The sequence below is a fragment of the Labeo rohita genome, chromosome 7, assembly GCF_022985175.1.
Source record: "Labeo rohita strain BAU-BD-2019 chromosome 7, IGBB_LRoh.1.0, whole genome shotgun sequence".
Lineage (NCBI taxonomy): Eukaryota > Metazoa > Chordata > Actinopteri > Cypriniformes > Cyprinidae > Labeo > Labeo rohita.
This window is the reverse complement of record NC_066875.1, coordinates 41,030,168-41,055,880: the sequence shown is the minus strand read 5'-3', so window position 1 is coordinate 41,055,880 and position 25,713 is coordinate 41,030,168. Positions and strand designations below refer to the sequence as shown.

General features: G+C 34.9%; 1 protein-coding gene across 1 annotated transcript in view; it reads left to right on the top strand.

Moving 5' to 3' along the window:
- The window catches only part of nav2a (neuron navigator 2a), a 237,826-nt gene that overhangs the window by 192,208 nt on the left and 19,905 nt on the right, over positions 1-25,713 (top strand). The window contains 10 exon segments of the mRNA XM_051114382.1: positions 1,712-1,834; positions 13,681-13,810; positions 14,528-14,837; positions 16,543-17,248; positions 18,196-18,370; positions 18,372-18,613; positions 20,497-20,562; positions 22,255-22,412; positions 22,660-22,854; positions 25,526-25,578. Of these exon segments, the coding sequence (XP_050970339.1) occupies positions 1,712-1,834; positions 13,681-13,810; positions 14,528-14,837; positions 16,543-17,248; positions 18,196-18,370; positions 18,372-18,613; positions 20,497-20,562; positions 22,255-22,412; positions 22,660-22,854; positions 25,526-25,578 (2,158 nt within the window).

Below are 25,713 nucleotides of genomic sequence, written 5' to 3'. Positions count from 1 at the left end.
GTCCTAGCCTGGGAAATATAACCTGGACATTTTTTTGTGCGATTCACCCACAATCTTAGAGATATGGAGGGAAATTGAATTAGAGTTGGAGGCGTGTGAAGGTGGTCTAAGCTGAGATGTTGGACCGTTAACTGTCTGGAGGTTTTTGGCAACCTATGAAGCCACAGTATTCCAGCAGCTCGTTCTCAATATGATGTGACAGTATTTTACACAAAGGGGCACTGTACTGACTCATAACCGCACACTAACAGACGCACAACTGTCTTACCTTGAATTTTGACTGGGGATTTTATTCCAGTGTCCAGTGGGAACTGTAGCTACGAGCAGCGAGGAATCTATTGACAGGGCAAATATTTGGAAGAGTATCCAATTTTGTTTTAGTTACATGAGCGTTTGTTTTTCTCTAAGTAGCCCTTTCACCTAAACCTTAAAGATGTGTGTGAATGAATGGATGAATGCATAAAGAAATTAGTGATGATGCTTGAGTGAAAACTTTTGCATGTACACATCAGGTATTATTGGACAGCAGCAGTTAGCTGATGGTTGTTACATATTGTTGGATGCTTTTTATTATTTGTTCAGGAATATTATGTGCATGGGGGATTATTTGTTGATGTATGTGTGATTACCATTCATGATTAATAAGTCTTGTCTGAAGACATGATGGATCATTTTCCTTTTTTGAGAGTGAGTGTGAATCATTGACCCCACTAACCCTATGCCACACACACACACACACACACACACACAAACACACACACTCTTACTTCCTGTTGCTTGATTTAAACCAGTGGAGGGTTGGATGTCATGAGGGCTCTATTAGTTAACAGACTGTTTTGCTTAGTTTTGACTGGGATATTCATTACTAGTTCTGTAGCTGATTTTATTTTCTTTGAAAAAGACAAAACAAAACATAAAACAATATATATTTATATATAGTCATTTGTTTTGGATTAATGGCTGTAGTATTTATTTATTTATTCATTATATTTTTATTTAATTGTTTGTTTTGGATTAATGACTGTAATTAATTAATTAATTAAATAATATCTCTAAGAACTCTACATTATGTAGATCATTTAATTATTTTTCATTATTTTATTTTATTTTACTTTACTTTACTTTACTTTACCTATTTGTTTTGGATTAATGACTGTAGTATGTATGTATTATTTATTTATTTATTAGCAACTAATTAATTTATTTAACAATTAATATGTCAGAGAACTCATTACATTATTTATTTTTATTTAGTCATTTGCTTTGTTTTCTTTCTTTCTTTCTTTCTTTCATTCTTTCTGGCTTGTTTTGGATTAATAGCTATTTATTTGTTTATTTATTTATTTATTTATTTACCAAGAAGTATGTCAGCTCATATTATATTATATTATATTATATTACATTATATTATATTATATTATATTATATTATATTATATTACATTATATTATTGTAATATTTAGTAGTTTGTTTAGAGACAGTGACTAATTATTTATTTTATATATTTTTTTTGTTTTGTACATTTATTGCTTGGTTGCTTGCAAAATTTGTGAGACCTCTAAGCCTGTGTTTTTCAGTAGTCAATGGGTATTTTGTACAATATCTTTGAACACTTTAATTGCTTTTGAATGTTCTTTATGCCCACTTTTCGTGTAACAATTTTGATTGAATGTGTAATGTAGTATCTCTGTTTGTGTTTGTGATTTCTCAGGTACATGACGGATGGGGGATTGAGTCTGTATACGCGCCGATTGAACCGGTTGCCGGATGGAATGGCAATGGTACGGGAAAGTCTGCAGCGTAATGCATCCACCGGCCAGGGAGACGCCGACAGGTACCTAAAACCTCTGTCTCACCATGAGCAAATTGTGTATTCTATACAAAATGTGGATTCACTCCTGCATTTAAATATTGTCATTCAGCTTAATAATATCAGCTTGTGTAGCTGATCATGTTTAACTGTTTTGTCTGAATACAGCCCTATCATCACAGCTGCATTGGTTTTATAGGCTGCTGTAGGTCTATATTAAGTTCAGTGGGGGAAATTCTGTATGGAGGTGGCTCTGGTTGGTGATGGCATGCTCCATTACAGAAAAGAAAAGAAAAAATAGGTCTTCCATTGAGTTGAGCTTGCACACTCTACTAGCTTTCAAAAGAAAGAAAACAACTGAAATGATGGCCTGTCACCACAACCCTCTCTGTTGCAGATCTAGGTTGTAGGTTGAGGGTGTAACCCCCCTTTAAAACTATCATGTTTAATTAGCATGTGTATTTATAGGTATTTGAATCATTTAGCTGGCAAAGCTACCGATGTGTGTGTGAGCCAGATGAGATGCCACTCATTCATTGATATTACATCACCGCATTTAATCCTTCAGCTAGTGGGGAAAGTGTGTGTGTTTTAATGCTGCGCATATTTCATATCTGGATCGTTTTTAAAATCCAGGTTAAGTCATATCAACGGGATTTTCTACAAAAAGTGGTCTCATGCTGTTTTTGTGTACTTTGAGGATATTTTGCTGCTAAATATTGCACATCCAATGGCAATTCAGTTTGTAGTTGCCATCATTTGACTGTTGCCAAAAAAATATTTACATTCTTTATACATATAGTTAATATTTAAATGGAGCTGTTAAGTTATGCACAGTATTTAACTGAACGCAGATTAGCAGTCAAAATCATTGCAGTAAGCCATAAATGATTATTTGTCCAAAAATTAATTTAAATTAATTAAAGTTTTTTTAAAGTTCAAAATTGGTCCCATGTTTTTAAATATTGTTTATTTTATTATTTTTATATAATATGTTGATTGTTGTTTGTTGTGCTAAAATCTAAATTGATCTAAATCTAAAAAATATACTTTATGTATTCATATTAAATACAGTTTAATCACTAGTTAAATTACTGATTAAAAGTATTTAGGGTTCAAGCACGTAGCTCTGAAACCCTATTGTAATTGTTAGAATGATGGTCACGGATCAGCAATCTCCACGTAAAACTTATCGTAAAGCTGACGGGGTGCTACAGCGATCAAAAGTACGAAATTGCTCATGACTCCTAAACCGCCAGTCGCAGGCTCAAGTGTCTTATATCGTTGGAATTCTTGGTTCACGGTGGATGTTCAAAAAGGGCAGGGCCATTTTCAGTAAAATTCCTATAACTCCCGAACGGAATGAGACCTTCGGAACACTCAGAAACTCAGAACACTTATGTAAGCGATCAATCTGAGGTCACTGGAAAAAACTGCAGAGCTTGGTGGCGCTATAAAACATAAAAATGGCTATAACTGCGTAACCATTTGTATTATAAACATTGGTCTGAAGTGCCACTAGTGTCTACAAGGACATTTGCATATCTCGAAAAACATGGCTGCCATTGTTAGACAAATTTGAGCACCTGTTAGACAAGGTTAATAGAGACCGATCAGAACAAAACTCTGTGGGCCTGTTCAACACGGCCCCAAAGGTCTGAGAGAAATTTGAAGGAGATCTGCCACTGGAGGGCAATATCAAATTTTTCAAGGGCGTAAACGATTGTACTTCGCGTGGTTTTCCGCACATATGTTTGTATCATACGATAGAACTCCTCATTCCATACAACTTTGCCTCTAGAACCACTGCTGTCAATCAAATTGTCTGTTAAATGATTGAGAAGATGGAAAAAACCTACTTTTGCAAACTAGTCCTAGGTTTTTTGCTCAATCTGGAAAAAACACTGAAGTACAATAACTCTCATTTAGAAAAGGGGCCTGTCCAAATTTACCCAAAATCCTATAAAGCCTAAACGAAAGCTTAAAACTTCATGAAACCTGCTGAACACTTGCGACTGGTGACTCTAAACAAGCATGCAAACTTTTAAGGGGATTGGACTGCAGTTGGCACTAAAACACTTGTAAATGTTAAAAAACGTATTTCTAAAGTAAATTAGCTGGGTTTGCCAAAATCATTGATTTAGGTAAGTACATCCTTGCTAAATAATGTCTTTTTTCATATGTGCTTAAATGCCTTAAAGCGCTTGAACACTGATAATTGCTGCTTGCAGCTATTTTGAATAATACAATCATTGTTGTTTATTTTTCAAGATACATATGCTTTTTATAAACATATTAATATCGATGCATTGTTTACTCATTTTAACTTGAGGTTTTTGTTGTTGTTGTTTGCTATTTCATAGTACTTGTTGTAGTCAGGGTGTGTAATCCTCAGTTTTGCATATGACATTTGACATATGATATATGATATATTGACATATGGTTATAGACAAAACGCAAATTAAAACAATCCAGCCTATATGATTTGAATTCCCTTCTCTGCACCAGAACAAAAGAACTTGTTTCTGTGTTGGATCTGGTAAAAACAGATGCTTTTGAATACAGTCAAGACTGTCTACAGACACTGACCTATTACCTTTTCTACATTTGCATTTGACCATTTTAAACTATATTACTGCCACCAATGTTTAAAATTCAGCATCTGGTGGTATATTGGAAAGGATTACTTAGAAATTTACCCCCATGCATCCAAATATATGCACCCTTCACCCTCACTCAAGTGTGTCTTGTTAGGACTTGACCACAGGATGAGCACATGGGGGAATTCCTCACTATCTCTCCCATCTCTTTATAGTCCCGTCCCCTCGTTTTCTCCCTGTCCCCCTCAGACTCCTCACATCAGAGAAAATAAACGGCACAGTGATGAAATGATATAATATGGGTGTTTCATGCACCATAAAAAGCCTCCCGCTATTTTGGACGGTTCCCCTCCCTCCTTTTCTGAGAACAAGTCCCCTCCACTGTGCTGAGGATGTTGTGGTTAACCTCCAGCCTCTAAACATTTACCACTGTCTCTGCTGCCCTGAAACTCATCCATTACTCTCTTTCTCCCTTGCTTTGTTTCTCTCTTTCATACAGATCTGTCTGTTATCTTCCCCTTTTTGTTCTGCAACTCAATCATCCTTCCTACTTTTAACCACCCTTTTACCGCACACCACATGAGTGCATTTGGTTCCTTCCCTCAGTGCAAAGCAGACAGTTTAATCATGAGAGCTTCTTTATGAATGCAATATCAGAAGTTGTTGTGTTTCCAAGTTTATGATGTTGGAAAGACAAATTATTTGGATGTTAAAGCAATCAGGGCATATGACATTTTTTTACACAAGTAAAGGGCACATTTTCTACACGATCATTTCTTTTTTGTATTGTTAACTAAAACTATTACAAATCATTTTTAGTAACTGAAATAAAGATGAAATGAATATAAATGAAGTATAAATATTAGATGAAAAACTTAAGAAAAATTAAAAACTGAAATAAAATAAGTTCTAAAACTACAACTGAAATAAATTAATAAAACTTGAATTAAAATTAAAGCTAAAAAAAAAAGAAAGAAAAAAAAGCTAATTAAAAATAATAAATAATAGTATAGGGCTCCGTGAAATCAATTAATCCTTTTCCCCCAAATTTCATTTTATTTTTTTCATTTTTCTGAATTAAATTTTTTTTCTAGACTCTATTTTAATGGTTAAATTGAAAAGTATTAATCAAAAAGCATGTCTAATTAATTGAAATCATGAAACTTACACAATTTAACAGCAATTTTCCCCTTCAAATTTAGTTTCATTTTTACCAAATTTTGTTTCCATTCATTTTCTGGATTCCAATTTAATGTTTTATTAAAAAAGTTTTATTAAATTTAAATGTAATCAAATCAAAATCTCTAATTAATTGATTTTATAAAATGTATTATTATTATTAGTAGTAGTAGTATTTTCATTTATTTATTTTTATTTTTATTTTTTTCAGAGATACTGTGTGTTTACATTTTTTTTGGTAAATAAATTCCGGTGAATATTTTTTCTGGTAAATGTTCCTTAAAAAATAATCTTTTAATAATAATTATATTAGTAGTAGTAGTATAATTAAATTAAGTAATATATTTCTGACACAGTTTCTTCAAGTTATTTATTTTCTTCAAGCTTTATTTTGACGGGTTGCTGTGAAGACCTTTAAGTTTATGTTTGTATGTAATATGATGATAGTTTTTTCTAAAAGAACTGGTAAAATGCTTAAGAAATGACCTCGAGCGTCACCTTCTGCGCCATTTATTCACATGCAGAACAGGCACGATTCATATTTCAATAGTATTTTTGTGACTTAATATTCACAGACACTAGTCCATATCACATTTTGTTTTAAGTGTACAGACCTAGTTTTGATTTATGTTATACAGTAAATTTAATTTTTTTATGACTGGATTCATAAGGGTCTAATAGTATATAAATAATACTGGTGTATTTAGGTACCTCAGAGTGAGTAAAAATCTGTTTTCTTCATATGGAAATGATAAATAATGCCATCGGTTAATCAAATGAGTCATTTCTCCCTTTGTCAGCTTCTTGGCCACATGAACTCTTTACGATGAGATGATATTATTTACAGCTCGTATAATTAACTATAAATCATTACGTCATTTTCTATGGTCCTAATGAGGGGAAAACGTTTCACAAGTCCCTGGGGTGTCCTGCTTTAAATAACACTTCTTCTGGCAGGAGTGTAGATAAAAGGAAGAGAGATAGCATGAGAGAGGCCCTGGGAATGACACAGCCGTGTTTCTCCACCACATGTTTGAGTGTAAGAGGTTTAAGGTCAGAGCACTTCAAATGACCCCGATCTGAACTCCGGACAGGCGTTCAAACAGCAGTGACCAGCCAAAGACCTTCAGCTGGGTCTGAACTATAGTGTGCACTATAGGCTGTGAGAAGACTGAAGCATAGCACAGAGGGAGAGAAAAGCAGCTTGCATTTTTTCAGAGCAGGTGCAGTGGATCACTGATAGAAAACTGTGTGTGTGTGATCGTCTTGTGTGATATTGTAGGGTCCTTCTTCCCTTTGTTTGCACAGACCCTCTTCCCTCCAACCTTCAGTCTGATCTGTCTGCAGCACACCTGTGCAATCGTAAGACACCTGGGTATAAGGGCCTCCCATCTCTCTCATCTGTATATGTGGGTGTCCTGGACTGTTCTCGACTATAAAGACTCAGTATTCTTGGGCCCTCTGAGGGGTCATCGGATGCCTATTTTCCACAAGTTGATATGATTCTTTAGGGTCTTAATGAAAAGTCTATAATATACTTTGGTTAAAAATTCTCAATGGTTGTGTTAAACAACACCCTTTTTACCTTGCCAAAATGAGCTCTGCAAAAATCATCCCATTCTGAGGGATTGTTCCTTTAAATGCAAATGATAATTAATAGAAGGCTGACTTTTCCATCTGTTGTTAGATTCATGGGTAAATATCATATATTATGTTTGGTGTCCATCTTAGAGATAATCACCATGTTTAGAATGAAATCATCATATTTAAAAACAGGCTATTAATCATGTCATACAATAAAATATCATTTGTTGTTATTACTGTAAATCTGTATTAAACTATTATTGGATGTCCTTCAATGCTTTCAGAATCTTTACATTTAAAAAAAAATGTTTCTGTATTTTTAAATATGTGTTTTATATTAACACATTTTAAAGACAGTATATTTATTAAACAAAAAATAATTATTTTATTTACCAAAGTTTTACGTAAGTATTAACTTTAAGATTATTGAACAAAATAAACGACTTGTATGATTTATTTTCACACTAAATCTGTTGCTCCATAAATGTTCAAAACAAACATATGTATTTTTCTGCAATCATACACTTTGGGCACAGTGAAAAACACATTTTTTTCTTAGGGGGTGCTTTAAGCCCAGTTGTATCCTACTACATTTTAGAATAATGTAAAAATAGAAGTATGAACTACTAAGTCTAGAATTTTTTTTTAAATTATTTTTAAAAATGTTTGTAAGAATTTTTGCATAGACACACTTTGTTGGTTTTTAGCATCATCAAGGAATATATTCAGTTTCTTCTTAGTGTACATACACAATGCATAGTTTGTAAAAAGTAATCGTAGAGTACTTTATATAATATATTTATAATTTATAATATATGTAAATCTTAACTTTTTAAAATTTACAATTTCTGTTTTCAGCATTGTGCTTTTTTATTTTATTTTTAATTATTTAATTATTTGTTTTTATTTTATTTTAAAAGATACTAGTATATTAAAGATTAATTATAGATTATATAATTATAGATATTTTAAAAGATATTAGTATTTTTATTCTTATAAAAGCTAACTTTTAAATTGATAATAAATGATAATATATAATGAATACATAAATGCTGTTTTTTAAACTTTCTATTCATCAAAGAATCACAGTTTCCACAAAGTCATTTTTAAAAGAGAAAAAGTAAAGCACCAAATCAGCATATCAAAATGATTTCTGAAGGATCATGTGACACTAAAGACTAAATTAAAATTACATTTTCAAATAGATTATAATAGAAAGCAATAATGAAATAAAACAATACTTACATAAATTAAAATATATATATATATATATATTTTTTTTTTTTGGTTGTAATAGGCTAATATTTCCCAATATTGATACAGTTTTAACTATATTTCTAATCAAATAAATGCATTTTGCAAAAAAAAAAAAAAAAACTTGCATAAAAACATTTTCTCTTATGGCATTGAAAAGAGCAATTTCCTCCAACCAGCCCACATCTGTCAAGATTCCCATTGCCTCAGAAAACCTTTGGCGATCAGAATGCAGACATGCCCTGGAAAAGCGGAAATCTGGAATTTTACATTTAGGATTTGCAGCATTTAAAAAGCGAGTGGTGAAGTGAATGTGATAAGTATCCGGTAGGTGGACTTCAGATATACTCAAACTGAATATATCGGGGTTTATTTAGACGTTGTGGTTATTTTTAGAAATAGTAAAAAGAAATAGAGCTGGTAGTAAAGTACAGAGAACACATCACCATTCCTTCTACATACAGTATATGCTGATAGAGAGATTGTATGAGATACATTTAACAGATGGATCGGCCTCTTTGCTTTTCTCAGTGTAAATTGATATGGTGTAACATAAACTCCAGTTATGGGATCATCATCACAGTAGTGTTTCATGTTTGCATGTCTCTGTGTTTATATGCTTTAAACATCAGAGTCTGCACATTTTAAGTGTGATTACACACACACATTACAGGTAACTGGATCAACATGATGATCGTGTTTAAGCATTCAAAGCAGGCGGACCTCATGATCAGAGACTGAGAAATTCTGGGCATCTCACATGTGCGATTCTTTCAGGCCATGATGAAAGCTCTGTTGCTAAGGAAAGTCAGGCAGATGAGAGACTAAGTGTGTGTGTGTGTGTGTGTGTGTGTGTGTGGTGGGGGGATGTGGTTGTACGTCCACTCTAGGCGCTAAATTCAATACATATGTGTTTATGTAGGTGCTGGACTCGAAGTGGTGTTAGCTAGAGAAAAAGAATCATTTAAAAATGAATCGTTCAAAAAATAAATCATTTTTGGAACTGGATTTTAAAAATGGAATCTCAACTGTAGCAAAGAACTTTTTTGGTAGTTTTTTTTTTATCATATACATTTTGTATGTACATTTTTTACATTTATTCACACAAATGCATTCATGCACTCATCTTGTCTTTTCCAGTTTGTTTTCTCTTCTGTGGTCTTCTAATGTCCTAGTCATTCTTTTCCTTACAGTGAAATCGAATGAAAAAGGATATAAAAGCAGCAAAAACAGGGTATATTCCAAGTCTTTTGTAACTTTGACACGTTGTATCAGGTGAAATGTCAATGATGAGATGTGAAAACCAATTATGTTCAGTGTCAGTGAATAAGGACATTTACACTGACATTTACTTCTTATATTGATTGCTAGTGCACAAGTCATGTGGATCACCTAAAAAACATAGCAAATGCTTATTTAACTTCAAACAAGCAGGCTTGTTTTCTGGAAACTTTTTTGGAATGAAGATTCAAATGAGTCAGTGAATCAGTTCAAACAGACTATCTATTTGAACTGATTTGTTCAAATGAATCAGACCGATTCTAAACCAAAGTCAGATGGCAGAAGAGACCTTTATGAACAAATTGGAGAAGTTGTGCATGTAAAAAGGGGGAAAAACGATAACCACAGACGAAAGAATAAAAAGCCTGTTGACCTCTCATTGTTTTGTGGTCAGAGAGAGCTTTGTCATTCTTGTACCACAGAGCTGAGCATGGAAAGGTCTGGAATGCCCCAAACTGTTTGGGAACGTAACGGTCTTCTTAAAACCCTGCCAGTTAACCTACTCCACCCCACACACACACACACACTCGCCTGGTTTAACCCCGACTCGCTCCTTCTCTGCGCATTTTATTGCATTGATACCAGATTGTTAGAGGAGGGATTTGAGAGGTGGTTAAAAGTGGGGTAATCAACATCTTATTGCATGTTTCAGTAGAAATTTAGCTCCACATTTTGAGCAAGCACAGAATATAATTTTGTATTTTACCTTATCTTGATTTTAAACAATATCTTAAAATATTAGATATTGTTTTTATATGTAAAAGGTGGAATGACTGAAAAATGCATCATGTCACATAATATAAAACTGGAAAAGATGGACTAAACTGAAAAAAATTAATGGTAAAATTAGGAGAAACAGACTGAAAAAAAAAAAAATATATATAAAATAAATAATAATAATGAAATCAGTAAGTTAAAATTGAACAAATTTAACATTATTATTATTTGTGTTTAATTCTAATTGATTAATTGGAAATTACGAAATAAATTATTTTATTTTATTATTTTTTACTTTATCTTATTTTATACAAAAATACTCTTTTACTTATAGTCCAGATAATAGGATGTCTGTGGGAAAATGTTATGGTTTAAAATGTTTTTATTAATGTAGTAGTAGTAGTAGTAATAATAATAATAATAATAATTTGTTTACATTTAAATGGGTTAATTTTAATGACCAGTTCAATAAATTGTGAGGTTAATTACAGTTATATTTATTTTAAAAAATCAGAGTTTAATGTTTATATATCTAACAGTACACTACTACAGTCATATTTTTAGAATAAGAGGATCACTATATATTATGTGTATATTATATACTAGGCCCAGACAAAACATGCAGAATTTTCTAGGGAAATCTCTGTATTTTTGTGGAATTAATTTAAATATAGGAAAAGGTGTTTATACTCTTATTTGTAGCTGAAAGCATTTATGTACGGGGGATATAGTGTGTGAAACTTTTATTGAAGCTCTAATTTTTATGTTTTACAGTTTCATTAATAACCATTAAGTCTATTAAATGATAGACAACAGTCTGTGTGCGTGCTGAAGTAACTGACGTCACCCCTGCAGGTTTTAGCTGAGGATACGGTTCTCATGGAGAAACGCAGGCTGCGGTGGGCCATTGCGGAGGTGCTGTTTAAAGCAGGCCGGCTGGTTAGCCTGCTGGGCCGCTGGAGACAGTAATGGCAGGGTAGCGAGCCAGAGAGAAGCCCTCATTCAAGCTACACTCAAAACGCTGATCTCTAATTAGCATCCTAGACCCAGAAGGGTGGTTCCTGCATGTGCATGTGTGTGTGTGAAAGCGAGAAAGAGTATGTGTTTGTGTAAATGTGTGCTGTTTTTGGTCTTTTTGACCTCCATTATCACTCTCTCTTTGTCCTCCTCGCGCTCTGTTTGTCTTGTGTCAATGTGTGTGAATGTGAGTGAGCGTTTTTCCTGGGTTCTTGGTCTATGGTGACTCCAGCGATCTGCAGGGTTAAAACGTCTCTCTCAAGGATCAGATTACCAGAGAGAAACACAGACAGAGAGAGAGTGACAGGAGGGAATACATGGATTGTCGTGCAAGTTGAGGAAGGAAGGAGTGAAGAATAAGGAACAATTTTTTAGTTTAAATTTAGAGCATTTAAGATCATGAGGCATCTTTTCCCTGAAATCAATCTCATTATTCCCACCCCGGCTGTTGGCATCCATGGCAGCCTCGGACATCGAGTCAGGTAGAGTGTGTTATATATGTATTATGTATAAGATTTAATGGGAAAAAAGTTTTAGTGGATGATAATGTGTGTTTTTTAAATCAATACCTGATTTACAAATCCTTCTGTCTGGGTGTTAGCCAAGCAAAGCGTGTTATAGATTTGTAGTTCGATCTTTTTAGGTTTATAGGAGAGTGTGTGGGCATCTGTTAAGACTTACTCCAGACAGATTTTCGTTTAATGGATTTTTTAAACACTCAAAGCCAGTCTATATGGGATTTATAGAGAGTTGAGTGTCGTGTCCTTAGTCTTCACATTTTTGTCTTCTACTAGAGAGAGTTTACATGATAAAAGCATTTATGATGAACGCTGAGGCTGAGGAGTCAACATGCATCTGTGCAACTAAGAAAGAGAAAAGGAAAGCTAAAGAAAGTGTGTTGATTCACTTTCAGGCACTATTTCTAATAATATACTGGATAGATAGATAGATGGATGGATAGTTAAATCAGTCGATGGATGGATGGATGAATGAATTGATAGTTAAATGAATCGATAGATGGATAAATGAGTGGATAGTTAAATAAGGTGATGGATGGATAGTTAAATGAGCCAATGGAACGATGGATGGATGAATATAGATGGACGGATGGATGGATGGTTAAATGAATCAATAGATGGATGGATGAGTGGATAGTTAAATATGATGATGGATGAATGGATAATTAAATGAGTTAATGGATGGATGGATAGTCATACGAGTTGATTGATAGATAGATGGATGGATGGATAGTTAAATGAGTCGATGGATGGATGGATGGATGAATATAGATAGACAGATGGACGGATGGATGGATGGACCAATGAATGGATAGTTAAATTAATCGATAGATGGATGGATGAGTGGATAGTTAAATATGGTGATGGATAAATGGATAGTTAAATGAGTTAATAGATGGATGGATGGATAGTTAAATGAGTCGATAGATGGATGAATGAATTGATAGTTAAATGAATCGATAGATGGATAGTTAAATAAGGTGATGGATAAATGTATTGATGGATGGATAAAAGAGTCAATCGATAGATAGATAGATGATAGCTAGATGGACGGACGGATGGATGGATGGATGAATCGATGGATAGTTAAATGAATGGATAGATGGATGGATGAGTGGATAGTTAAATAAGGTGATGGATGGATGGATAGTTAAATGAATCGATGGATGGATGGTCGGATGGATAGATGGACAGATAGTTAAATGAGTAGATAGATAGATCGATAGAATGATAGATAGATAGATATTCTCTGGTTTCCTCTGTTCCCACATGTCTTCCCTCTCCTCTGTGACAGAGGTTAAAGGTCACATGGGTCACTTGTACTGTTGTGTGTCTGGTGTGTTTGAGTTGGTGTGTGTTTGTTTGTGTTTTCTTTTGTTGTCATAGTGCGGTCCAAATGATGGTGGCCACCCGGGAGCGAAAGGATGGTGTTAAACACAGTGATGAGTTACTCTGGTTAGCCACAATGACCCTGAAAAGATCCAAAACTGTACAGTAAATGTACAGCATTAAAAGCCTATCATGTGCAGGCATCACAGACCTGTGATGTGGTGCAAAAATCACTGCTAATGCTCTTTTTTTTCAGTCCAAAGATGTGTTTCTATATAATGTTTCTACTGATGAACAGACCTTAATAACAAGTTCCATAACATATTTGGAAACAGAGGTTTCGATAATGTCTAAACAATTTTTTGTCTCTCTCTCTGCCTCTTTCTTTCAGTTGGGATGACAGTAGTTCAGTCAGCAGTGGGATCAGTGATGCTATTGATACTGATGACATCAACACCAGCTCCTCCATAAGCTCTTACGCCAACACCCCCGCCGCGTCCCGTAAGGCTCTTAACGGACAGGTATGACCCGTGCACATTTGCACACACACAGACTGTTATGAATTGTGTCCAGTATCACATATCTGTGCATGCAACCTGAAATTTGGAGTTCATAAGCATCACTAAACTTGTGTGAATCTCTCTCTATAACTTGAGCTGCATCTCACACACAAAGAGGTTGTTCTTCTGTGCTCTGTCAATCCAGCCGCTTCTCATGAAACCCCCTTCTCTTTCTGTTTACTTGAACCCAGCTCTCACATTCCCCTGCTTAAGACCCTCATAAAGTGCTAAATAGGTGCTGTTGATTCCATAGAAACTTGTGTCAATATTTAAGCCAAAGCAATTGACATGCCACATCACAATAAAACAGTGGAACAAATGTGCGGTCTAAAACAAATACGTTTCACATCTACATTCCTCTGGACTGTGATTTTTTTAATTATAATGATATGGTAAGCTTGGTAAGTGTGGGTGGAATAAAAACTTACAAACTCTAAAACCACCAAATCTACTGCCATGTGCTTTGTGGAAGTTGTGACACATTTGAATAACATTTGTTATTCACAGACATATGTTATATGAACAAAAACTTTTATTTTGGATGCAATTAATTGCAATTAATCGTATGAACAGCACTAATTGATAACTGATAACTCAATTCTAAAATTTAGTGCCTAATTCCTATAAATGAAGAAATATTTGATGTTGTCGATTTGGACATTTGTTTGTTTTCCATAGCCTCAGACAGATGCAGAGAAGCATTCAGCAGCTGAACGCAATACTGCTTGGTCCAGTGATGAGGTCAAGATGAAGTCAGATGGGGGTTTGGATTGTGGCATTAAAATGGAAGCGGGTCTGAAGTGGCGGCGGAACCCTTCAGATGTTTCGGAGGAGTCGGATAAAAGCAGCTCTGGACGGAAAACGGCACCGATCACTCAGACGGGCTCTTGGAGGAGGGGCATGACCGCGCAGGTGGGCGTGACTGTACCGCGGACGAAAAGTACAACCGGAACCACGGGATCCGGCGTGATTAAGACACAAGGGACAGGTATGTGTTCTGTTTCTAAGAGTGTTTTGAAAAAATTTCAGCTGTAACCAGTCAGTGATGTTTGTTTTTAGGCTCGGAATTCAGAAAGTTTGATTTACGGCTGTGAAATTACAATTTGGCACAGTCCAGTTTAATCAAATAAATATATGTGCTGCGTGTTTCCAATTGAATCATGGATCTGTTTTCTTTTACATTAGAGCAGCTCATGATCCAAAGTTTTCGGTGTATCCAAGTAGTTTGGTTCAGTGTAAATGCTGCTCCATTCCTTCATCTGTTCTGACTTTGAGTCGCTCATAACGTGCAATTGGGAACAAAATAAGCACTAACCATCTTCCCAAATGTGTACTGAAAATCACTTATAAACCAACTGTTGTCAACAGAAGACAAGCTTTAAGGATTCTGTATGGTTTTCTGCCAAAATAAAAGGTTGATGGGTTAATATTTAAAAAAAGGAAAAACAAAAACAAAAAAACACATAATTTTGGAAATAAAAAAATGTATTAACATTTGAAAATGATGGGATTATATTGTATATTATATAATTATTGTATTATATTGTAGTATTGTAATTACCAGCTATTTAAGAAATGTTTACAGTTTTACTTTAAAAGTATTTCTTAAATGTGTTTTCTTAAATACAGTTTTATTGCAATATTTGTTGTTATTATTATTATGTATTATGTATTATTATTATTATTATTATTATTATTATCATCATCAAAAATAGTCTGGCCAAATTGTGCAGCCCTAAAAATATTTATTTATTCATTTAGTTATTTATTTATTTATTTTTACATTTCAAATTACAATCACATTTTTTAATCTGTTGTACTGTAAACTAAAATTATCTATGAATAAATAGTTTTTAAATAAATAAATGTTTATAAATTATTGTTATTATTGTTATTATTGTTGTTATTATATTAGTATATAATCAATTAAAAAAAATATCTGGCCAAATTGTGCATCCCTAAAAATATCCACAGCAAATCTGGAGTTTGTTTGTTTGTTTGTCTTTATTTATTTAATTCTGCATTTTAAATTGCAATCAAATTGTTTTTTATCTGTTGTACTGTAAAATACTGTTTCTTAAATAAATTATTAAAACATTTAATTATTTATGAATAAATTGTTTAAAAATTATTATTTATTTATTTATTTATTTTTTATTATTATTATTATTATATCTGTAATCAAAAAGAATCTGGCCAAATTGTGCATCCCAAAAAATATTCACCACAAACCTGGAGTTTGTTTGTTTGTTTGTTTTACATTTTAAATTGCCATTATATTTTTTCAAATCTGTTGTACTGTGAATACTTCTTAAAAATTAATTATTTAAAATGTAATAAAATTTTACAATTATTACAATTTAAATTATTTAAAATAATTTCAATAAAGTTTAATACATTACAAATAAATGGAATAATAATAATTATAATTATAATTATTATATTAATAATAATATTACTGTTATGTTGTATAGTCATATTGGTACACAATTAAAAAAATGACCAGACTAAGCAACCCCTTTTTTTAATCACAATTTTTATCAGAAAAATCGCAATTCACTTATTTTTCCCTGAAGTCATGCAGCCCTAGTTTCACTTAATCGCACATTGACATCCTACACACAGTGTTGACTTTATCTGCAAGTTTTATGCATTGTCAACTCATCCAGCTGTAACATTCTTTTGTCCGATAGGTAAAACAGATGATGCTAAGGTCTCCGAAAAAGGCCGCATGTCTCCCAGTTCCAACATCGTCCAGCATTCCTCCTCCGACGCCGGTCGAAGCAGCGGAGATGAAGCCAAGAAAACACCCGCAGGCCGAGTCCCCACAAGCACATTCGGATTCAAGAAGCCCAACGGCGTCCACGGCCCGGCCACGGTGGTAACCACCTCCAGCATCACTCTGGTGACAGCGAGCGGTGCCACCATTACCAGCGGCTCTGCTACCCTGGGCAAGATTCCCAAATCCTCCGCCCTATTAGTTGGTGGGAGAGGGTCATTAAAAGGTGCTGTAGATGGTTTGCTGCCACCTCAGGAGGATGGTTACCTATCACCCAGTGCTCGTTCAACGCTGCAGTACCGAAGTCTACCTCGACCCTCTCGATCCGGAGCAGCGGCCCGCAATGGAAACCGATCATCCACAAGCAGCATCGAGTCAAGCCTGAGCTCCCGAACGCCTGTCCTTACTGCCGTCACGACCAGTAAACCGAGAGATTCTGGCACTAAATCCAACGGGCACGTAATCTCAGCCAATCAGACAGACAAAGAAAAGGGCGTGGCTTCAGAGATTGACAACCTGAAAACCAATCCGATCGTTTCGGGAGGTGGAGCAGCAACTATTCCGCAGACGGCGAGACAGGGAAACAAGTATAGCGAGGTCTCATCTCCAACATTGCGAAGGTACGAATAAGGACGGGGTCAACATACCACACACAGAATTTCACCCTCATAAATCAGAGTTTCCATTGACGCTTCCTCAATTAATGGCTCCATTCATCTTCTCGGGCCCCTCTTACACAGCCAAACATGTGAAAGAAGGAATGAGTTTTTGTAACCTCCTCCAGCTTCATGATTAGGCTCTTTCTGAAGTTGTTTAGATAACCTGCTTTATGACGGTCATGGATCACGACTCTCCAGGGTGGCTTGCGTTTCCCTCTGAGCTGCTCATGTTATTAATGAGCAAAGTGCTTTTAATCTTTTCCCACTGATTTTAAGGATAGAACCATGTTTTTTCTCTTTAGCTTCAGGGTTAAAAGGGACATAGTGAACATTAAAGGTTGAAAATAAACAGAAATAGGACTTAAGGATTAGTTAACTCCTGAATTTCCTGGTAATTTACTCACCCACATGTCATCCAAGTTGTTCCTGTCTGTTTTTCTTCATTTGAAAAGAAATTTTTGAAGAAAACATTCCAATTTTTCTCCTTATAGTGGACTTCATTGGGAGCCGATGAGTTAAATTGTAGTTTCAATCAGCTTTAAAGGGCTCTACACGATCCCAACTGAAGAATAAGGGTCTGATCTAGCAAAATGATTTTTTATTTTCTAAGAAAATAAAAATGTATGTACTTCAAAAATTGACAAAAATTCCAAGACTTTTTGAAAATACAATACGAGAATTAACTGCACAATAACCAGAAATGTTGACCTTCGATATTATACAATTTGCATACATACAGTTTTTTTAGGAAAAAAATTTTTTTTTTTCCCAAGACGTTTCTAACTCTGACTTTGGACCAATTCTGTAGAATGGCCCATACATGATTTCTCATGATCTGTTTTGCTTTTGTTTCCTGATTTTTTTTGCATGTTTGGTTTTATTATATTCTCTCTTTCTTTATCTCTCAGACTTTTTGGCGGTAAGGCTGCTAAACAAGCCCCAGTCACCACTGCGGAGAGCATGAAAAACTCAGTTGTCATCTCCAACCCTCACGCTACCCTTGGTCACACCCAGTCCTCTGGTGGGCCCTTGGACTCCCCCTCCACAATACCAGGCAGTGGCGGCAGCAGTCCCTTGTACGGGGGGTCGCGGTGCCAGCATAGGGGGCAGCGAACAAGCTTCGAGTCCTGGTTCGGTGTACTCAACCGGCACTGGGACCTGGGGCACCACCATCAGCAGCTCTTCGGCTCTCGGCTACCCCTCTGTCAGCAGCATGCACACCAGTAGCGAGTCCATCGACATGTCAGTGGGCAGCGGACATCATCGTGATGATGTTCATCCGGTACTGATGCGAACGGGCAGTGCCAAGACTGGCATGTCAGAGAGGTGAGTCTGGGAGAGAGTAGAGAAAAACTTTAGTGGAGTCTGTGTGTACTTTTATAAGACTGCTCTGGGGTAACACTGAAATATTGTGAATTATAATTCAGAAACTGTAGTGCTGATCTGAATTAGATTTTGATTCTGGATTAGAATCAGTTCTTGATTCTTGAAGTAACATTTGAACTGCAAGTGCCTAAAACCCCCTTAGTTGTTATAAATTCACTGTAAAACATGGCTTCACAGGGCTTATTGCTATAATAAAACGATTATTCCATAAATGTAGTAAGGTTTCACAAAATAAAACAGAGCAAATAAAGGGTAATAATATTAATAGTTCCTCAGAAACAGCTGTGGTTGTAACAAAGTGGTTGCCGAGCAACTCAAACGTAAACAAAGCTGTGTGTTTGTAGAGTAATTTACAACAGCTTTGAATGCAGCTCAACCAATCAGAATCAAGGACCGGAACTGTCCGTTTTATAAATGATTATTTCCTGTGTGTACAGAATCCAGAAGGAAAAGAGACGTGACAGTTGCAGTGTGTATGTGGTTTAAAAGAATCAGAATTCTGAATCAGAATCGAAATCCGACTTAGAATTCTGAATTAGATTCAGATGTGATGTTAAATTCCTATCCATTAAATACAGTTAGGTTTGCAAATCAGGAAGTTGATTGCGATTCAGTATTATTTAGTAGTTTGTACTATTATAGTATTTATTACATTTTTAATTAGCTTTTTTATTTTATATATAAATATCTATATAAATTAAAATATATATATATATAATTTTTTTTTTTCATTTAAGAAATGTTAGTACGTCAACTTTAATATGTTTATTTTACATAGTTGCAAAGGCAACATTTGTAATTTTTTCGTAAAGGTTTTAGGGTTAAGATTTTTATGTAATTTTTATATTTTATTTTGTTTCAGCTTTATTCCAAATACTTTGGTAATAATAAGCCTGTTTCTGCCACTGAAAAACAAATTGTAAAAAAAAAATAAAAAAAAAAAGCAATTGCGACTTTTTAACTCACAGTTCACACAATTTTTTTCTCAGAATTATGAGAAACAAACTAGCAATTTTGACTTTTTTTCTCAGAATTGTGAGAGATAAACTCGTATTTGCGAATTATAGTCAGAATTGTGTGATATAAACTCGCAATTCAGGTTTTTTTTTCTTTCTCAGAATTGTATGATAAAGTCATATTGTGAGATAAAAACTAGTTTTGCATCTGGTTTTGAGGGGAAAAAAATTACGGATGCTGGCATACTTCTTAACTTGCAATTGCTAGTTTATGTCTCGCAATTCTGGCTTTATTTCTCAGAATTGTGAGTTTATATCTCTCAATTCTGACTTTAAAACTTGCAATTGCAAGAAAATTAAGAATTGAGATAAAAAGTCACTATTGCCTTTTTTTATCCAGTGATGGAAACAGGTTTCCATAAAATACAGAATTTTTTTAGTACTTTATACTATGTCATTTGATGCTCCATCTTTTAATTTGATTAATTATTTATAATTTATAACTTTAAATTTAGTCTTTTTTTCTTTATTCTTAATATACACAGTAAACAGTTTTAGGAGTGAAAATAACCGCATTTCCATTCAGATTCTGATTCTTTAATTAGTTGGTGTTTATTAAAAAACCATGGATATTAATGGATATCCATTGGATAAACTTTAAATTAACTTAGGATAACATTAAGTTTACTATTTTAAATTGAACGCGTCGTTCTGTCACAGTGTTCAGAATAACAACACTTTATCAAGTTGAAGAACATGATACTGCAGTGTGGAAGCCTCTTGGGGTGTCTCTAATTGTGTATTCATCTCTTCTCCAATGCTCTTTTTGTCTATCAACCCTCTCCTCTCCCCTCTACTTTCCCCAAGTCCCCTCTCCTCTCCCTCTGCCAGTCCTAAATTCAGCCGTAACACATTGCCCCGGAAGCAAGACAGGTAAAATGTCCGATAGCTTTTGAGTCCGCTTATGCTGCTTTTTAATAATGACATGGCTTTGTGTCTTTATGTTTGCGTAATTTTAACGTTTTAAAGACCCCATGCGATCAAAATTGGGTTTTTTTGTCTTTAAGTCCATGTCTCTTAGTTTTGAGGCCATTTATATGCTAGTGAACTCCTAATGAAAGGAGCAAATTCTGGGATGTCCATCAGTTGGTTATAAATGGAATCACTTTAGTTTGGCTGTTTAAAAAAAGGGAGTTCCTGTTTCAATAGGAAACATGTCAACACATGAACATGATGCAGAATATGGTTCCATGGAGGCTTTATTTACACTCTTGTTGGCACTTGCTACTCTAGCGGCACCTAGTGGTAAAATTCATAACTTTCCTCAATCAAAGCCAGAGCTTTGATTGCAAAGATGGTTTGTTTGCTTTATGATTAATGTGACAGCACAGAATAAGATCGTTTTTTGTTTTTGACTTCTAGGTGAGTCAAAGGATAGATAAAAGGATAATCACCTTTAATAGTGCCATTATGATTTCATTAAACCTTATTATCTGTCTGGACCAACCCCTCATGATTGAGTAGGCTCTACACGTTCCTCTTCTCCCTCGCTGTTTAATTTCATCTGTCCCTCAGTGATTTCTGCAGTGATAGAATAGATAAGTACAGGTGCATTGTGGGAATATGCAGATCCTGTTCACTGTATTAAATGCACTGGCACTCACGTTCTCCTTCTTTCTGTTCCATCTTTTTCTCTCTCTCGCACATGCTTCTGTGTTTAATTTTTGAGCACTGTTTTCTGTTGCTGTTTTGGTGTGAGCGCATGGCACTTGTCACTTTTTGTACAAAGTTAGTTTCACCTTATGAAGCACTAAGTGTGAATTAGCAGCTTTTTGGAAATTTCTGTTGTTTTATGAGTCTGAATTTCTGTTGTTTTATTGCATTTACTGTCTGCAGTATATGAGCGTTGTAAACTTGTACCCAAACTTTTATATATAACTGTTTACACTCATGTTATTGCAAGTTAGAGATTATAAACATTATAAACATTTATTTTTATATAGTTTTTTTTTTCTAAATGCAATATATATATATCACAACATATAAATATATTTTCACTACCGTTCAATACATATACACTACCAGTCGGTGAGATGTTTTTTAAAAAGTCTCTTTGCTCACTAAGCCCATTTTTTAATAAAAAATACAGTAAAGATGGTAATATTGTAAAAAATATTATATTAAAAAATTATATTTTAAGATGTTATTTATTCCTGATGGCAAATCCGATTTTTTTAGCATCATTACTCCAATCTTCAGTGTCACATGATCCTTCGAAAATCATTCTAATATGCTGATTTGCTTCTCAAGAAACATGCTTAATATTTTGGTTTGAAATAGAAATGTTTTAATGCCACCTTTGATCAATTTAATGTTTCTTTGCTGAATATATGTATTCATTTCTTTCAAATAAACGTTTGAACGGTAGTGTAAATATCGTATTTAAAATGAAATACTATTATATTTAAAAAATCAGGGAAAATATTGGAAATTAGAATATATACATTGATTTTATATGCACTAAAATGACTTTATATCCCCTCGAATTGGTCAGGTTTCAAATCACAGTGTTTGTGATAGCGACATTTAAATGCTTGTATCTGATTGAATGTCCTCTTGTTGCAGGTACGGCCCTTCATCACAGCTGCGTCAGGAAGAAGCACGTGATTGGCTGCGCTCACATTCGGCGGGTGGATTGCAGGACTCAGCCAGTAACTCTCCCTTCTCCACTGGTTCCAGTTTGACGTCACCCTCTGGAACGCGGTTTAACTTTGCTCAACTTGGTAAAAAGCATATATATGTTATACTTAATATAACATTGTCTACTTACAGTCTGTTAAGATTCTTTAATATTTCTGAAATGTACTGTATATTACTTGCACTCCAGCGTATCAGAAATAATAGAAAAATAGACTTTACCTTAGACTTTATCACTTTGCTCTAAATAATAATTTGATTTTGCACTATTATTATTTGTCTTGTCTTAAATGATTGTATGTATTACATAATGTCATTGTGTGTTGTTTGCAGGAAGCCCCACCACAGGTGCTCAGATTAATCTAGCCAGCCTGCGCAACAACAGCCTGACCAATCAGGACAACCCACTGGACAGTCATGGTGATTCCCGTCTGCGTAACTCCTGCATGTCGCTGGATGAGAAGACACGCACCATGAGCCGGTCGGGATCCTTCAGAGATGGGTTCGAGGAAGGTGAGAAAAATAAATGTAAGAGACAGTGGATTCATGTATTCCCTTCTCTACTTTGAAAATGTTAAATTTGATTCATGCAGTTATAATCCTTAAGTCTGCTGCATTAGCTCTTACGAAACTATATGAGATACTTGATCAGCCTGCTATCTATGTATTCAACTACCTTTTAAGTGAGTATCCTAACCAAAACATGAACCCCAAAAGTAAGTAACTCATAACAAACCATATTATTCTAAGAGTTTGATGTTAGTATGTTGCTCAGCTAATAACTAACAAACGTGAACAAAAAAAACACTGGGTGAAATTGTCAGTTTATAATAAGTTTGAATTATTTATGTCAATGCTTTTCAATATGGAACCATCTTGATTTTTTATTTTTTTTTTCAGTGCTGTGCATTCTGTAATTACTTTATTCACAGATGATAACTGCAGTGCTTCATAATTTGTCCAAAACAAGGTGTCTTACAGTAGAAGGCAGCATGATTTTGGACCTACGTTTTGGAAGAGTGTAGTAACACCTGTGTAATACTTAAAAATGTTGTCTAGGTAGGCAGCTCGCTCATTGTTCTTAAGACAATAGAAGACATTCTTTTATAAGAATACTGTAAATATCCGCAACAGCTTGTCAGCTTGAACTCTGTGCTGAAATACAACTCACAGACAGCTGAATCCAGCATAAGCCTTGTCTGTCTATACTCAGTCTATTCACCCGTTAGACTAAATCAACAATCTCTGTTCTTCTCTCCTTGACTGCCTTCAGTGACAGACATCAATCATTATGTACCTAAAGCTTTATGTTACATTTTTAGTCAGTCTAATTTTCTGCTCAGCCCGGACCACCTGTTCATCCATTTACCTGTTATGGGTCTCTCCTTCAAGAGCAGGAAAATGTTTGCCAGAGACAGTTAAGACAAACTGGCCACTGCAGAAAAGTATAAAGATGACACCTGCGGCACAGTAACCCAGTATTGCCCAACTGTGCCTTTTGTGACATCTGAAACCAAATACAGGTTAAAAGCCATGTACTTTCTCTTCAGAATCAAAATATGATACAGTATGTGTGCCAGGGACAGGGGACTGAACTCTGTGACACTGAAACATGAGAGTTATAAAAGTCCCCTGAGGGATTGTGGGAACAGGTTTAAGAGAGGAATTGATCCACACACAGGAAGTAAAGATGCATTTCATATCCTCAGCCTCTGGCAAGAGTGATCTATCTATCTATCTATCTATCTATCTATCTATCTATCTATCTGTCTGTCTGTCTGTCTGTCCGTCTGTTTGTCTGTTGTTATCTGTCTATCTTTCTGTCTGTCTGTTGTTATCTATCTATCTATCTATCTATCTATCTATCTATCTATCTATCTATCTATCTATCTATCTATCTATCTATCTATCTGTCTGTACATCTGTCTATACCTATCTGTCTGTCTGTTATCTATCTGTCTATCTGTCTGTTTATGTCTGTCTCTGTCTGTCTATGTCTATCTATCTGTCTGTCTGTCTATCTATCTATCTATTTATCTATCTGTCTGTCTGTCTGCCTGTCTGTCTCTCTGTCCAGCTATCTATCTATCTATCTATCTATCTATCTATCTATCTGTCTATCTGTCTGTCTATCTATCTATCAGTCTGTCTGTCTGTATCTATCTATCTATCTATCTATCTATCTATCTATCCATGTATCTGTCTGTCTGTCTGTCTGTCTATCTATCTATCTATCATCTGTCTATCCATCTATCTATCCATCTGTCTGTCTGTCTGTCTATGTCTGTTTGTCTGTCATCTGCTATGTTATGTCATCTGCTTATATTTCTGTCTAGCTTAAACGTATCTTGACCAGTGCTTTACTGGTCAGGTATGTTTACATAGAATTAAATTATGCTTACATTAGAACTATATAGTAATCATAATCGTTCAGTACCATAGTTTATTTCAAAGTATGGTGTACTATGTTTTTTGGGTGTGTAGGGCTATGCCTTTCCAAAACAAACTCATGTAGGTAATAAGGTGTAAAAGACATAATAAATTTCTCTTTCTCTAAACCATCCACCTCATCCCTCACACACACACACATTATCTCTGTTTTGGTTTTCCGGGTGGTCCTCAGCTGAGTTTATAAGCGTTGCAGCTCTTTCATTCTCACATCTATAACCACCCACATCACGCCCAGCCAGCCTTTTGGCTTTTCCTTAGGGCAGATATGGCATCATGAGGAAGTGCCAGGCGACCTGTGGTTGGGCTGGTGTCTGTGATTTGTTTGGGAAATGATTTGAAGTCACACCCCTGAACTCGCAGTCACGATCAGCGTTACTGTCTGTTATTACCTCTGATGAGTCACATCTTGTCGGGGCAGGTGAAAGTTTAATTAGAGGTTTGGTTGTTAGACACAGTGTGTGTGGGTTGATGCTTTTGTCTGTGTTTGTTTGTCTGGGTAAGTTAGCCGGGGGTTAACGTTGCATTTAGATGTTTTGAAAAACGAACATTCAGTGTAATCATTTCTGTGTGCTTTTGAATTTACTACTTGCATAAAGTAGTAATTTTAGTGTGTACACTGATTAATACACTGATTTTCTGTGCAGCATGTGATGTGCTTGCTTTTTGTTATGTTGCCTAGCAACAGTCTGTTACATCCCAAAATTAGAACAGTTTCTTAATTACCATGCATTTGTGTTTCTCCCTTTAGTTCATGGATCGTCTCTCTCGCTGGTGTCCAGCACCTCTTCTGTCTATTCAACCGTAAGTTTTCAGTCCCTTCTTAAGTTTCTGTTAAAACTTGTTTTATTAAAAATATATGTATATATTTTATTTGTTTTAAAATCATTTTTACTTTCGTTGTTTCATACAAACTTCCATGATACAACATGAGAATTC